The sequence below is a fragment of the Antrostomus carolinensis genome, unplaced genomic scaffold (genome assembly GCF_000700745.2).
Source record: "Antrostomus carolinensis isolate BGI_N321 unplaced genomic scaffold, ASM70074v2 scaffold13753, whole genome shotgun sequence".
NCBI classification, from domain to species: domain Eukaryota; kingdom Metazoa; phylum Chordata; class Aves; order Caprimulgiformes; family Caprimulgidae; genus Antrostomus; species Antrostomus carolinensis.
Window position 1 is genome coordinate 1 of NW_010305986.1, and position 16123 is coordinate 16123.

At 45.0% G+C, this 16123-nt stretch overlaps 1 protein-coding gene across 1 annotated transcript in view; it reads right to left on the reverse strand.

Moving 5' to 3' along the window:
* Positions 1-846: 846 nt before the first annotated feature.
* MED12L (mediator complex subunit 12L) overlaps positions 847-16123 on the reverse strand; it is a gene marked incomplete at both ends in the record, with an annotated part of 118865 nt that continues 103588 nt past the window's right edge. The window contains 12 exons of the mRNA XM_010164978.1: positions 847-1003; positions 2264-2484; positions 3049-3138; positions 5167-5387; positions 6516-6672; positions 8198-8560; positions 10015-10176; positions 10686-10821; positions 11308-11417; positions 12856-12945; positions 14210-14321; positions 15724-15885. Coding sequence (XP_010163280.1) covers positions 847-1003; positions 2264-2484; positions 3049-3138; positions 5167-5387; positions 6516-6672; positions 8198-8560; positions 10015-10176; positions 10686-10821; positions 11308-11417; positions 12856-12945; positions 14210-14321; positions 15724-15885 — 1981 coding nt within the window. The remainder of the gene's footprint in view (positions 1004-2263; positions 2485-3048; positions 3139-5166; positions 5388-6515; positions 6673-8197; positions 8561-10014; positions 10177-10685; positions 10822-11307; positions 11418-12855; positions 12946-14209; positions 14322-15723; positions 15886-16123) is intronic.

Consider the following 16123-nt stretch of genomic DNA (forward strand, 5'->3'; position numbering starts at 1 on the left):
GCTGCTGCTGCTGCAACTGGAAGGAGATGGGCATTGAAAGGAGCGAGAGGCCAGGCACGCTGCCCGGGGAGCACCGCGAGCCAAGGAGCACAGTTGCTCACGGCTGATGTCCACACAGGACCTGGGCTCAGGTACAGCACCGGTCACTGAAGGCCCCATTTGGGAGATAAGCCTCCCAGCTCTCCACCTCCATCATCAGCCACACCAAGGCTGATAAGGAACATTGATAATAGACAAAAAAAAAAAACCTCAAAAGCTGGTATATTTAGCTTACTATAACATTAAAATATTGAGACAGAATACATTATTGTCCGACAAGAACTGGCACGGATAGCTATTGCATTTAAAATGAAAACATGAAAATAATTCCAACCGTCAAAGGGCCACAGGAAGGGTTCTGAAAGTCATTTACTTCCCCTGTGCCAAGCCCCACATATTTAGCTGATAGACTGATACTTCAAATTAAAAATATATCATCAAATCAGAATACAGGAAATGGGCCAGACAGGCAGCAAGCCCTTCGATTTCATTCCGGTATATGTTACAAGGTCAGACAGGGGAGAGCACAACCATGGCTTTTGTCTGAGCGCATCCAGCGAGGCCATTCTCAGATTGACCTACTCCAGTCAATTCTACAATCTCAAAAAAACAAAGTACTGAATTTTCCACGTATGTCCAGAGCTTTCTTTTGGAAGTCCCCAATGTAAGCAATGAATTACTGCACTCGAGTAAAAGCAGTTTGGGTCCATAGCACCAGGCTCTGCTGTGTCAGACCTGAAGACACGTGCAAGAGCGTGTGTAACGCCATCACCTGACACACCTTCCTGCACCGAGATGTCCCCTCACCTGGAAGAGCCTCTGCTGCTGCATCTGCTGCTGTCTCTGTCTCATCGGCTCTGGAGGCAGCTGGACTGAGCTCAGGGGTGGATGAGGACCTGCAGTCGATGCACTGTCCAGCCCCCCGCCAACCAGCGAATTTGGCTGCAAAGGCTGATGGCTCAATCTGATGGGGGGAAAAAATAACAGATTATACTTCACTTAGAGACAGAGCACAAGTTAGTCTAGGAGCACTCAACTATAAACTGCGACATCAGACTTCCATAGATTTAAAAGACATTACATTTTACATACTCCAAATTGAGCATACTCTTAAGATATGCAGGCTTGCAAGAGTTAAGAAGGACCCAGTGACTATTGCAGAATATGTGGTCATGTTCACAACTCCAGAAACACTGATGTCATTAAAAGTAACAATGGGTGAGAGAGAACTGCAAAGCTACACACGACACTGATATTCTGCTTACAACAAGCAACTGATGCGCAAGTTCTTTCCGTACACCTGAACTCAGCATCTCCAGGAGATTTTAATGACCCCGTGACCCGCACACGGGGAGAGCGCCGCGCTGTGCCAATGCTCCACTGCAGCTGCAGCTAAACCGTGCACCCAGAGGCAGAGCCTGTAAATTTTGACTGGTATTTTCCTCCCTGTTCCCTCTAATTTAAGCCTGTGGTTTTTTGGGAGTCACTCAACTGAACATGTCTATTTGAAGTGGAAATTAAAAGTGGCAAAATTTCTGAATCAGGTAAGAGCAGAGTTGAAATGTTAAAGCTGGACTGTGTGAGACCGTTAGAAAAAAAAAATCTGATTCAAGAGTGTCGTTGGAAACTCCAGTTTTCCACTCCGCTTACTCCGTGCTGCTCTTTCACAGATTCCCTTCCTGCTTCATTTGACTTTTGTCAAGTTACATTTCTTTACCAGTGAATTTCTCCTGTTTCTCACAGCACTGCAGCTCAGCTGTACTTCCAAACTGAAGTCAATTTAGTCTACTCAGGCTTAAGCAAACTTCATTTGTCTATCGCTAATTAAACCACCACGTTGGTCTTGTGTCTTCTTGACTACAGATTCTTTGATAAACCTGGAGTATTTATTGTATAGTACCACACATGTGTTTGCATAATATGGATACCACATCTGTGTGTGCCAAGGAATGGGGTACAAATGGGGTCTTTAAATGAATTTTTATGTTCTACAAACACACAGGACAACTGGGCTACAACATGTGCCAAGACCAAACTTAAAACTACATGAGGGAAAAAACAGGGGGAAATTGGAGAGGAAGGCACATCTATTGCTAACTAGACCCAGCGTTAACCTCGTTTTGATGAATACACTTTGTTTTCAGTAAAGCTTTAGATCTCTAAATAACAACGTCACCACTGGAGTCCCGCAGTGTGACCAGCTGTGGGAAGCGCAGGGGCTCACCGCTGGCTGCCCGTCAGAGGTGGGATGTAGGCGGCAGCCTGCTGCTGGAGGGACCCGCCGGGCTGCTGCTGCATCTGCCGCAGCCTCTCCATCAGCGCCGGGCCGGGCTGCGCAGCTGCGAACGCCCGCGGGGTGTAGCTGGGGGTCAGCACAACGCTGCCGGGGGGCTGCTGCTGCACAGGCACCTGCGTGCTGTACATGGTGTATCCGTGAGGCACGCTCTGCGGGGAAAACAGACACAAGAGGAGCTTCACCGTGCCCGTATGTCAATTAGCTCTTTATCAACAAGCCAAAGGCTGGACAATGGAGGCAGGTCAGCGAGACACAGCGCTGTACCCACACAGTGACCTGGAGCCCCCCATGCTGGCCATGCCCCACTTCTGCCCACAGGGTCGGGCAGCTGCCAGGCAGTCACACCCAGCGGGATGGAACTTGCACCGTGTCACCCCTCCCCGAGAGGCACTGAGCAAGAGCTCTCTCTTTTCTTTGTTACCCCCCAAAAAATCCCAAATACCAGCATGACCACGCATCAGAGTTCCTGATATCACAATCTCACCAAAAACTGACCAAAATTCAGGCTTAGCCCTGAAGTGCACTTGCCTTTACCAGTAATATTAGGAAAAACTGGGAAGTGACTACGTCAAAAACATTTACGAGCTAAAGCATGCGGAGACCACAAGCAGCCTGGCAGGAGGCCCCAGGCAGGAGGCCCGTCCCAAGCACAGATCAGCAGGCTGGGAGGGGAAGCAGCGCTGGATAAAGGCTGGAGGGCAGGAGCGCAGTACCTGTGCTTGCTGGAACCCTGGGTACTGCGGAAGCTGAGATGGGGGTCGACCTTGCGGAGTGAAAATAGCAGCTTGGTCCATCGGCTGACCCTGGAAGACACATCACCCATCAGATACAACCTCCATACCCCAAACAAAAGTTGAGACAAAATTCAATTTATCTGGAAAAACATTCTGCAATCAGACAGGGAGATCTCACAACAACCACCTGAGAGGTGAGAAACTGGAACGCTGAACAGCACGTACATCTTGCAGACAGGACACGGGTAAAACAGATGTCAGCCAAGTACAGGGGGAGGGTACTCAAGTACTTAAGATTTTTCTTTTTTTAAAGAGGTAAAAGAAGAAAAAGAAAAAAAGAACAATAATTTCTCTGAGCAAATTGCTTCTGAAACTTTTTCATACGGTGCCAACCACAGGATAGATAAAGATGTAACCTGAAGTCACCCAAAAAGTGAAAACTGGTAAAACCATGACTGATTTTGAGGTGTTATTTAGATCTTCACTTATTATTTTTTGATCCACCTAGTCTTAAGTAGTGATCATCACTTGTTTACTCAAGGCTCTTATTTAAGTCTATGTTCTATCATAGTCACTGAAAGCCAGTTGGACCTAACACTAAAACAGCGAGATATTGCCTAATGTGAGAAATACCACCGGGTTTCTGTGAAATAAGAAGCGATGGCTCACTGTTGAGCCCAGCACCCTAACATTTAGGGTCCCTACTCCTTAGTACCTTGCAGTCCCTACAGGACACCAATGAGGGAGCAAATATCCAGTCTCACTGGTATGATAAAACACACATCCAGAGCTTTGTGGGGCACTTTTGTTTTGTTTTGTTATTTTTTTAAAAAAGGACAAAAACACACAGAGGGAGGAAACCCCAGTTCCACAGTTATGAGCAGCCCCATATAAAACTACCGTACCCATCAGCAATTTAAGCACTACACGGGGCTTTGCATGCACCACAGCAGAGAGACTGAAAGGGGGATGAGAAGGATAATGAGGGAGCTGTAACAAATCAGAGACAATATGAGAGAGATTCTGACGATACCTGCTGAAAATTTTTACTATTTTGAGCAAAGAGGGCACATCACAGACTTTGAAGGCAAGATGGCATAAGGGCACTGTGATATATACTGCAGTCAGGGTAAGAATGGGTTCAGAAGGACTTTAACATAAAGGTGAAAAGTTACTGGTTTTACCACTGGCTGCTGCACACACACTGCTGTTATCTGGGATCCAAACCCCAGCGTTCTGCTCTCACACCACCAATTCCAAAGCAGCCTGTCTGGAGCCACACGTTGGAAACCAGCTCCGGCTCCGAAGGGTGTTGCACAACAGCCATGTGTGGTTTGGCACACAGCAGCTGTGCTCTGCAAAAACGTTAGGAGAAGAAGTACCAGCTATTTCTGGGGAACATGGGTGACTGGGTGCACACGTGTATGGAAACGGCTCCTGCTGCACTTCCTGGATTTTTAATTGTAAAGAGCATCACTGTGTCTCTGCTGTTTACTTGCAGTTGGGTGGTACACAGGGTCTGTTCAACCAAGGAACAAGGGACAGGACAAGGGGAAATGGCCTCAAGTTGTGGCCAGGGCAGTTGAGATGGGATGTGAGGAAGAATTTCTTTGCTGAAAGGGTTCTGAGGCATTGGAAGGGGTTGCCCAGGGCAGTGGTGGAGTCCCCATCCCTGGAGAGATTGAAGAGTCGTGTAGACACAGTGCTGAGGGACATGGGTTAGTCAGGGACTTGTCAGTGTTGGGTTCATGGTTGGACTTGATGAGCTTAAAGGGCTTTTCCAATCCAGCCCATTCTGGGATTCTGGGATTCCACTATGAAAGCCTCTGTGACACAACAAGGAACAAGAATACCATCAAGTAGCAGAGGCAAAACCTGATTTTCTGAAACACAGGAAAAACAGAAGGGGCTAAAAGACCAAAGGGCAAATGAAGCTTAATACCAGATGCCCCCAGTTAAGCAACATTTGGGGAATTACTGTAATTGTAAATATCAATTTATTGATATATTGCCCAGCTCTCCATTCTGTGAGGCTCTGCAGGGAAATGAAAGGTAAAATCACTGTGCTGCTCTTCAGACCCATGGGTTTGGACAAACCTGTTGGAGAGACCGTGACTGTGCCTGGTGCCTGAGGAGCCGCTGCTGCTGCTGCTGCTCTTGCTGCAGGAGCTTCATCTGGAGCAACTGGTGCTGAGGGGTGACTGCCTGGATGGAGGGGGCCTGCATCATGGTGCCGGAGCGCCGCTGCAGCATGTTCGACAGGGCTTGCTTCGTGTTAGCTGGAACAAGGGAGCCCGTCGGATCCAGCCTGGAACCACCTAAAAACCACCCAAAACACAAAGGTGTTCTCTGCCTCCTGTAACAGCGCTGTTGGTACAGATCACTGGTCATTCCTCAGCTCCTGGCTGGTTAGCTCTGCAATAACCACGATAAACTTGCCTCTGTAAAGGCAGACAGTCAATTGGGTTAAACTGTCCTGAAAAATTAAATGGGCAAAATAATTTTGAAGACTAGCACTTGTAAATGAGAATGAAAATTAAAAAGGCTATGGGCTGTCACATGTTCCATGTCACATAAAACAAGAGCACTACTGATGAATGAAAGTTGCATGTCAGATCCAAAGAGTGACACAAACAGCTGATTCTGTCAAGCCCATTTTCTAATGAGATGGCAGTAATTCATGCACTCTATGCTACGTGATAAAAATCACATATCTGTAGGTCAGACTTACAAAGGTCATCTTATACATTTGTTTTTAAAATCAGCGTTCCCTTAAACTTTTCAGCCACTGTCTGGTGTATTCTGAAGACTTTTACACACTTAAAATACAATTGTATTTGGAGCTTCAGAAAAAATATTTAACATTTATAACTGGAATCAAAGTTCTAAACTCCTGCATAATATCCAAGAAGGACACAATAGTATTTCTCCAAATATCACAAACTGCTGCCCCCTGGAGCAAGTAAAACACCTATGTCAAACTGTGTGCACAGTAACTGGAAGAAGCAAACCTGTCCTACAAAACACTAATCACGTATCATAAGCGCTGAAAAAAAGCGAGCCCATGGACTTATTTATTCCAGGGAGCAGATGTTAAATTAGCCACCATGGTTCTTGGTATGAATCACAGAAGAAATAACCCAAAGGTCATTTGTTCCTTTTAACCATCCCTCTCTTACTTAACACCTCATCGAACTTGTACCAGCTTTGTACCACTATCACCACGAATCCCAGAGCACGTCAATTTTGCTTTTCTACCAAGGAAGTTGAATAGCTTCATAGAGACAGACCTACAACCCATAACACAGAGCCCTTCAAAAAAATGGCACCAGCAGATGCAACCTGTTTCAGAGGAAGTTGGAAACAAAACGTGGTTATAAGAAGTCAATTTTTATCACACACCAAATAATAAAGCCCCATGCCTGTGAACTGAGAGCTGACGGTACCTGGTGGGAGCGGCTGGCTCTGCAGAAAGAAGCCGGGCTGCTGCGGCTGGCCCAGGACGTTGTAGCCCCACAGGGCAGGCTGAGGATGGGGCATCATTTGAGAGGAAATCGGTGAGTAAGTGGGAGGCACTCTGTATAAGTTATTCTGTGGATATTCCTTAAAATACACAGTAAAAGTGAATGTTACTGACATTCATACCTTACTAACTCATAAATAATGCCAATTTTCCTACTAAATTATTAAAGGACAGAGACAGCTCCCATTGTCATTTACAATGATGTAAAAAACAGATTAAGTCTCAGGCTGCCCACAGGTAATTAACACTAACAACTTTATAGACACACCATCCATTTTTATCTTAATAGCAAGATTTTTCTGCAGGCTGTAGTTAGGTGTAGCACACGGTCAGCTTACTGTATCGGTACATAACTAACAGGAGGAACTTCACAGAAACTTCAAAAAGGCCAGAAAACTATCTTAAAATAACAGCTGCTTAAAACACAACACAGTGACAGGCCAGCTGGCTGCTGACAGAACACTATCGCATCTACAACATGTACAACGGCTCCGGCAGCAGCGTGAAGAGGACGCAAACACGCAGATGCTGCTGCTGTACGTGTGCATTATTGTTTGGTGGTGCCAGGTGGGTTTTTCCAACCCTTGCTCTATGTGATTCCCCAGCTTAGGAACACAAAGCTCAAAAAACACTAAAACCAAAAGGGAAGGTGTCTCAGAAACCAGAACAAACTGCACAGTAAACCAGTTTGCCTACATAAAAGAGCTTATTTCAAATTGGTTCCATCTGAATGGGATCTGGGTTTGAACCAACATGGTTGTTCTCAACATAATCTGAACAGGAGGAATTGTAGAAACCAATACAAACAGTAACAACTGGACTTCACACCAAGCAAGAGAAAGCATCTATGGAACCTGCAGTAACATTCAGTGAGTAAAATCCACTCTGACGTATTTCACATAGCACATCTGGTCCCAAGCACAGTACATTCCACTGACCATCTCTGTTCACTCCCTTTATTAGGACCCACTCCTCCAGGTGCAGAACAATTTCTGAAGGTAGTTGTCCTAATTTTGGCTAATTTTCTTCTTAGTGGCTAGAAGAGCGCTGTGTTTTAGATTTAATATGGGTTTGGTATGAGAAGGATGTTGAAAACATACTGATGTTTTTAGTTATCACCAAGAAATCAAGGACTTTTCAACTTCCCATGCTTGGCCAGAGTGCAGGTGCACAAGAAGCTGGGAGGGAGTATGACCAGAGCAACAGATCCAAACTGGCCAGTGGCATATTCCGTGTGCAACATCATGCTCAGCACATGGATGAGGGTTGGCAAGGAAGCTCTCTCTCTTTTCTGGGATTGCTGCTTTGGAACTTCTCTCCTCTGGGATCACTAGCCAGGGATGGGCTGGGCATTGGGCGGTCTACAGTTGCACTGTGCATCACTTGTTTGCATATTCTATTATTATTATTATTCTATTTCAATTATTAAATTGTTTTTATCTCGACCCCCACGTCTCTCTACCTTTACCTTTCTGATTCTCCCCCCCAATCCCCTGGGGCAGGTCAGGGTGGGTGAGTGGCTGTGGGGCAGCTGCCTGCCGGGTTAAAACCATCAGATGCTTCAGTGAGATATTTCAAGTTCTGTATGGGGCACCAACTACTCACATCAGTCCTTGAGCTTGACTTTGACTTCCGCTTCCTGCCCTTTGTCTTCTTATCATCATCTGTGGCAAGTTTTCCCTGATCCAAGAGCTCTCCTGACTTCCTTTCTGGTTCCTGAGAGACAGGTGTGGTGGGCTCTTCCTCCTCCTCCTCTGGAGGAAGGGGCAAGGGCTCGAGGTAGTAACTCCGTGGCTTGGGTTTGGTATGTGCATGGTACAGGAGGAGATGTTGCTGCTCCTCATATTTTATCACTTTCCTGTCGACACGAACTGTACCAAACCACGCCCAGGAGAGAGGAGCAGGATTTTTGTGGCCTTCAAATAAATCCCAAGGGGACACCTTTTGTTTCGTTGAAACCTGAAGACCCTGTTTCAAAACAGAAATTAGTATTTAAAGAAAGCTGAATGCTAAAGCAGACTACTTGATTTTCTACATCATTATTTGAGTCAGAAAAATCTAGTAAGAATTTTTTCGCCTTCACAAAACGTACCGAACGCACGCTGGTGGGATTTTAACCTCTAGCCAAGGCTGCCACTAGATAAAAGCAATTATATCTTTATGGTAACATTTGCTTATGGCTATGCTCAAAATATCAAGTTCCATCTATCATATTTTGGAGGAAAAGTCAAATATCTATCAAAAATTGCTAATCTGAGAATACTCTATTCAAACAAAGGGAGAAAGCCTAAGCACTACATCACAAAAAAATGCCTACCCGATCCGCAGAATAAAAAGCTCTATCCTAAGCAATGTCCTCTCTTTTAAATAAATTCACTTTAAAAAATTATGCATCCCTTCAAATTCTCAAAAAATCTAAAACAACTAATACTTTTTTTTTTCCCACTCCTTTTTTTCCTCTGTCTTTTGTAAGCAGGATCCTCCTCCATCTTCCCCCCAGCAAGCAGCAGGTCAGGAGGTTCCCAGGTCAAACGTGCTCTCAAATGTAGGATTCTGCTTGAAAATCAAATACTTTTGTAAGAGCTTCTGCTGTTCAACTCCAAACCAAATGGAATTTCCTTTTTGGCAACTTTTGTGCAGTTGGCTGATATCAGCCAAGACCCTACACTGCAAAAGTGAGCAGGTTTGTGCCAACACTCATGACATAAGCAGTGACACACGGACCGTGCGCTCTGGGGACTGAACAAGGAAGAGCATGCGGCAAACGGGATGGCTGAATTTTAAACAAACCAGAAAGTGAAAGGTTACCCGAACGCTTGAATAAAACTGTTTCCATTAAAGATGCACACAGATCTAAAGCTCTGAGATGATCTGCAAGGACCAATGAATGGTCAGGGAGAGGAGGATGGAATCGCTGTCGGCGCTGCCGCAGGGGCGGTGACGCTGGGGCACGGTCCAGGTCACCCCCGGCTGCTCGAAGCTGTTGGGCTGGGGTTGAACAGCTCCCTGTGTGCCTCTCTCTAGACCCACTCCCAGTTTCAGGCTCTGCCTGAGAATTTTCACACGGCTCACGCAAACAAAAACTTTGGAAGAATATTTGGAACACAAACAGATTTGATACCAAAAAACGATCTGTCATTTTGCAGATATTTTTACAGGTATTATTTGGCCAGCCCAGGTTCTTCGCTTTCGGCATCAGTGCTCACAGAAAGCCCACCTGCTTAAAAGAGACTGCCCTGCTGTGGCTGAAGCTCTAGTCATGACTGAGAGCGCGTTGGAAAGCTGTATGACAGAAGAAGGACACTGCTTGTATGAGACTGCATGTAAACACACATGCCATCCAAGCTGTACCTGTTTGCTTGAATTTCCTACTCTTCAAAAATCATGGAAAAACTGAGATGAAAGCAAACATTTACTCTTGCCTGTTTCTTATCAATGGAGTCAAATCCTGCAATTTTGTTCCCTTTAGTGTCGATCAAGGATCCCATTGGCTCACAGGTAACAATGTCACACATCTGCTTGGGCAAAGGGAGCAGCTGGCGAACCTTGTCGATGCTTTCTGAGCGCTTGTCTCCCAGCTCTTTCTAAAGAATAAACACATCAATCAACCAAACAGAAACGGGAGGGGGGAAGGAAGGGAAACATTGCACTGCTTTCACTATTAGAAAATGTCCAGTTTCTGGGTGAATCATTTCCTTGTACTTTTGCTAAATTTAAACAAGAGGCTTCGCAAGGGGTTTTTTGTTTTCTTTTCTTTTTTAAAGAACATAAGTTGTCTTTTTATCTCGTTTAAAAAGAACACAGAAAACATGTAATACAAATTTAGTGTCTCAAACATGAACAAAAGTAACTAAGTGTCTTGCAGGGTTTCTAATTTTAATTTAAGATGAAGAAAATACTAGAGGTCTGTCTTCCCACTCCTACATCCTTGTATCCTTATTTTCTTCCTTTTCTCCTAGTTATCAACACTGCTATTTCTGTCTCTCCTCTTTTTCCAAGAGGTCCTCCCAGACACTAGAAATGACAGGATTACAAGATGAACACAGAATGCAATTCAAAAGAAATGCTGACAATGACAAGACATAAAACTTACTTTTAATTTTTTCACTAAATTCATGTAAGCCCTTTTGTTTTCCTCAGGCCCTCCTTGGGAAGCTGTTGACAAGTCCGAGGCAAGTGTCCCGTTGATGAGGACGCCCAGCATGTCCAGCACGGTTGTGAACAATTCGCTGGGAGCAGAGACAAGCATTACCCTGAGGAACTACCACTTGCCCAGAGATCCAGGGACAGATACTCGCCGCAAAGGCCACAAACAAGCCAGGTTTTTCAGGGCTCTCTGCACACACACATCTCGGCTTGCCTGCATGAGCCGCGTGTACGTGCGGGTGGACTGGCAAGACATGCACACAAATCTGATTACAAACCCCAGCTCAGAGCTACAGGCAGCGCAAGCTGCTAACGGATCGTCAGCAGGAGTCACAGGCTCCGGCTCAGGAGAGCACCTGGGTACACGCTTGTTCAGGGAGAGTGAAAATAGTGGCTCCAGTACTTCCCAAAACAGAGGTGCTCCCCAACCCAGACCAGCACTGAGCACGCAAGCTGCACTCAAGCAGTAACAGGATGATAGTAAGAAAATAACAACAATAACATACGTGCAATCTAAACTTAAAAGCACTAAGGACATGGAAGAGCTTGTTTAACTAGTGCAGACGTACTTGTTGGTCTGCATGTCAACAGTTCCTGAAGTGATTATCTGGAGGAGCAGAAGTGCCCAGTCTGTGGTCCACTGGGTACTCCTCTGCACGGTGTCAAACATGCCACCTACCTGCAAAACAACACAGCAGATGGCAAGGTTCTGCACAGACCTCACAGGCGCACGCTTCCCTTAGCGTCTGTTACTCATGAATAAAGCTGCTCTCCAGTCCCAGGAGTTCTCGTGTGCTCAATGCCATCTTGAAGTTACTGACCTTAAATAATTTTTCCTCCCTACCCCATGCTCCCAGCAAAAAGCTTCTCCTAAGAAGGAACTACAGAAAAGCAAAATATTCCCCATGCTTAAAGCTTATTTCAGGGTCGTGCCTTGCTCAACAAATACAGAGACTGTTTCAATTCTCAGTTCCTGCTTTCAGCTCCTAAGCCCTGCTGAGTTTGTATATCAGAAGATTCCTCCTTGAACTACGTAAGTGGTTTATGGTTTACAAAAGAATAAAAACTTGCTGCTTCAATAATAAACCAAATATTGCCCATATCAAGAGTACTCCCAACCCACAGCCAAGTGCATGCCTCTGTGGTGCTCGGTGGCAGGTGACAGCTGCCTTACTTCCAGTGCAGTCACAGCAACCCCAAAGTGCTCACAGCTGGCTCCAGTGCCCCTGGCCTGAACCAGCGGCAGCCTGAGGCTGTGGTCACCCCTCTGGCTGCACAGCCCCATCCAAGCAGCTTCCAAAGAGAAAAACACTGCAGTGTCACTCCCACCTCGCTGCTCCCTCACTTGGCCTTACGTGTAGTCTCCACACACCTACTGCACTGCGCTAAACAAGCGGCGGTGGCCCTGACGTCTGGTACAGAGGTTTCAGGAGGTGTGGGACACTGGAGAACTGGATGGAACCTTTCTAAGTTGAGTAACACATGTATCCAAGCAGCAGCAACTGAAATTGCACATATAAGTTAAATAGTCATATGTTAGGTTCCCCAAGAGCTTCGGAAATCTCAACTATATTGACTGCCTGATTCCCTCAAATCCTCACTTGTTACATGGGAATAAACCACCAGTGGACAACAGCCTGGAATGTCCACAAAAAGGTGATACATTTCTGAGGTTCCAGGGACACTGAAAGGAAGAAAGCAGCACAAAAATAAGGCATGAAGAAGGTACAGGCTGCCCTTCCCACTCATTTTCTATGAACAACATCCACACGTTATGGCCAGGAGGCATCAGCTGAAACCAGAGAGATGGGAAGAGCAGAGACGAACAGCAACGGAGCAGAGACCTCCTCGTGTCAGGGCAGGGGTGTCCCTGGGCAGCCCCCACCCCAGTCCCTGGCCCAGAAGCCCCAGCCTGTCCCCCATGGGCTGACGTCCTGGTGTGGCCTCAGCCCGTCCCCACCCCACTGGAGGTGCCCAGGGCTGGGGGCTGCTGGCTCTCAGGGAGCCCCGGCCCCTGTGGTGCCATGACACAATGCTTCTTACTCCTTACCCACCTACTCCAGAGTAGCTACAACACCTTTTTATAACATCAGGATAACCACGTAAGTTTTTCTTACCAAGTTAAGACGAAGTTGTAGGGCCTCATGCATCATTTGCCTGGCTTTAACATCATCCTGGTACCGTTCTTCCCTCCAGTTACTAAGGATCTAAGAAAAAACCTTTGATTAAGGTTGGTTTCTTCCTGTAAAGGAATGTTCTCCCTTTGAAGTTTAAGTATTTGTGACCATAAGGAATCCTAAAAGATTATTAACCTTTTTATCCTCATGCCTAAGGCTTAGAGCAAATATCTATAAGGAATCCTAAAAGATTATTAACTTTTTTATCCTCATGCCTAAGGCTTAGAGCAAATTAAGCAAACTAGTGGGGGAAAAAATTAATTTGTAAAGAGCTGATAATATGCTATCAGTTGTGTGACTAGATCTTGTTGCAGCAAAAAGAAAATAAGCAGCTTCTTTATGTATTTATTAAAAATACTGTTTCAAACACCTTATTTAACTGTCACCACGGTGAAGTAAATAGACCTCTTGTACTGGATGCAGCCTCCCAACAGGATCTGGGGGGATCTCTGGGTGAGAAATGACCAGAACCTTGGGGAACCTGGACCAGCTGCATTTCAGGGGAGAACCCATACAGCAAAAGGAAAGCCCAAGAGGCAGTTAAACCAAGGGAAAAAACACCAGAGGAATTAATTTAACTAGGATGTGGACCTAGATCATAGCACAGACACGAGCTGAGAGGCAATACGAGAAAATAACGACCCTACAGGTATCAATTTTCACTGTCACAGTAATTCACAGAAACTAGAGATGGAAGAAAGGAAACATGCACCCACTACCCTGTGCACTGCCATTCTATGTCCATTTTAAAGCCAGTCTCCAGGAGCTACTACAGGTGAGAGCATGGAGGAGAGGGGAGCAGGAAGCCTGGAGCAGAATCAGTAGAGGTTCTGAGTAAGCACAAGTGATCCAAAGGAAGAGCCGTAGGCAATGGGCCACTTTGGGACTAGCAGCACTGTTTTTTAAAATATGAAAAACTCTTCATCTGTAACAACTGGAGAAGAGGAAGGGTTTTCCTAGAGAAGGAAAGTTTCTAACTTACAAAAACATTTTATGATCAAGCTAGACACCGAGAAGACTGTTCCTCTGAGGTCAAACATCTTTTATTGTTTTTCCTGGAAAGAACTGAAATTGGACTCAAGTTCATTATATTTCTCCGTAACAACTTTAGAAAAAGAGATGCATTCACTCCCAAAAAGGAACAAACACGTCCCCGTTCTTCCTTCCTTGGACTGTTCCCTTTGGGACACCATTGCACTGTGATTTTCCTGGTTCTACACCATCATACACACGTAAAACTGTTGACACATGGAACATCTAACAAAGGGTGTTCATGGTTATGTGCTTGTTTTACCTGATTAACTTGATTCTGCAGCGATGTTAGAAGCCCTTCGCGTTGCTCATCCTGTCCCTTAAGGCAAGTAAGCACCAATGAAAGGAAAGGCTGCTGGCTCAAGAGAGACATGCTTTGAGAGAGGCAAACGGAGAAGTCAGTCAGTGATTCTGATACTTCCCATCCTCACTCCCTTCCTTGTTTTGTCTATTTTTTTTTTCCTGGAAGTGGCATTGCCTGCATCTGTGTCTGTTTCTGGTTCAGTAAATTAAAAGTTAAAGCCTTGCCAGACAAATTACAAGACGCTGCACATCAGAAGGCAGAGCACCAGCCAGGATAAACGCACACATTATGTTTGTCATTACTGGGAACCCACCCAGCTCAGGGCACTGAATGACCAAGAATTGCAGGGACACTTGAAGGCCTGACTCAGAAACAGAACATGTTATTTTAAGACTACTTTGATTAATCAGGCATATAATTTTAGTGGAGATTAGGCAGCTGAAGTTTCTAATCCACGTTAATAGTCTGAATTGAATCCCAAATAAGTTTCCCCTACAAGCGCTGATTAGAACAACAGCTGCCTAAATCCCACTACAACTCTAACACGGGCGTATAAGACATACTGATGCAAGGGCTTTCAGATTTTAGTAACAGGGGTTTTTTTTAAGATTGTATCCATTATAAACATAAAATTAAGACAAATTGTAAACGCTTTTACTTCTGTGCATAGGAACCACCATGGAGGAAGGGCCTGACAGTCTCTATAGGTGTTTTATTCTGGCTTTGAAAGGGGATGGGTTTAGATTTTCTAGGCTAGAGCTCTCCCACAGAAAAAGAAACAGAAGACAGAGAGAGGTTCCATATTCCCTCCTACTGATATATACATCTACCATATACAACAATCAAACACCACAAGCCTTTAAGAAGTGATTTGTTTTCTTGAACAACTGAACCTTGGAAGAGCTTCACGAAAGGAAAGATGGTTGGTATTTGAAGCTGGGACCTTGCTGTGTGCAGTATTCAATGTAATTTCTATCGTAACTCTATGAAAGTAGGAAAAATTATAGGCACAGTGGAACAGTATTTTACTAAAGGAAAATCAATAACTATTAAGTCATTAAAATTCTCATGTGCTTGGAAAGTTAGAGATGAGCTGAAGCTTAACTCCCAACAGGAATTAAGTGACAGGTTATGACAATTCTGGGATCTTAATGGCAAGAAAAGTGGCCTAGTGCCATAGAAGGGAAGAGACAATCAGCACTCTAACTATTCTTTCAAGTCTCTAACATTTCCCATCACCAGGCTCCAGAATAGCCACTGCAAGATGTGCTACAAAGCTTTCACATTTCTTCCTCTGAAACCAACAATATGTCTTCAAAGTAAATTAAAGCTGAACCCTGTTTGGGGTCAATAACTTTTTGTTCCACAAAAGTGAACCAATAAGGTTTTGTGAAGCCAAAATCCAGTCCTCAGTAAATCCTGCCTCAAAAATACCTTTCAGCTCTGCGTGCAGGGATTTGCCAAGGTCATACCTTTTTTGTTTCTGTCTATCTCTTTCCTTCTTAGAAGACGACCCCAAATGCTGACCTTTCTCCAGCTCCTCTCCCGCAGCTTTCAGCACCCTACCTTGAACTGAGGTAGGCAGTTTTGCGATCAAGGGAGCCACCAGCCACACTCCTCGCCGCTCAGAGGAACTAGAAGTAGAACAAACTGATTTCAGCCAAAATATCCAGGTAGTTTTGCAACCAGTATTAGCTGTTAAAAGACTGAACTGCTTTAATAAAGCAGTTGACACAATGCATCTGGAGTAACTAGCGTGGACTGAGCAGTCACAATTTCTGGTTTCCAGAAAACTCAAAAATAGCGACTATATTTACTGTTAAATGAAAGTAAATAGAAGTAACCTTCAGGTAACTCATGTCTGCACATTCC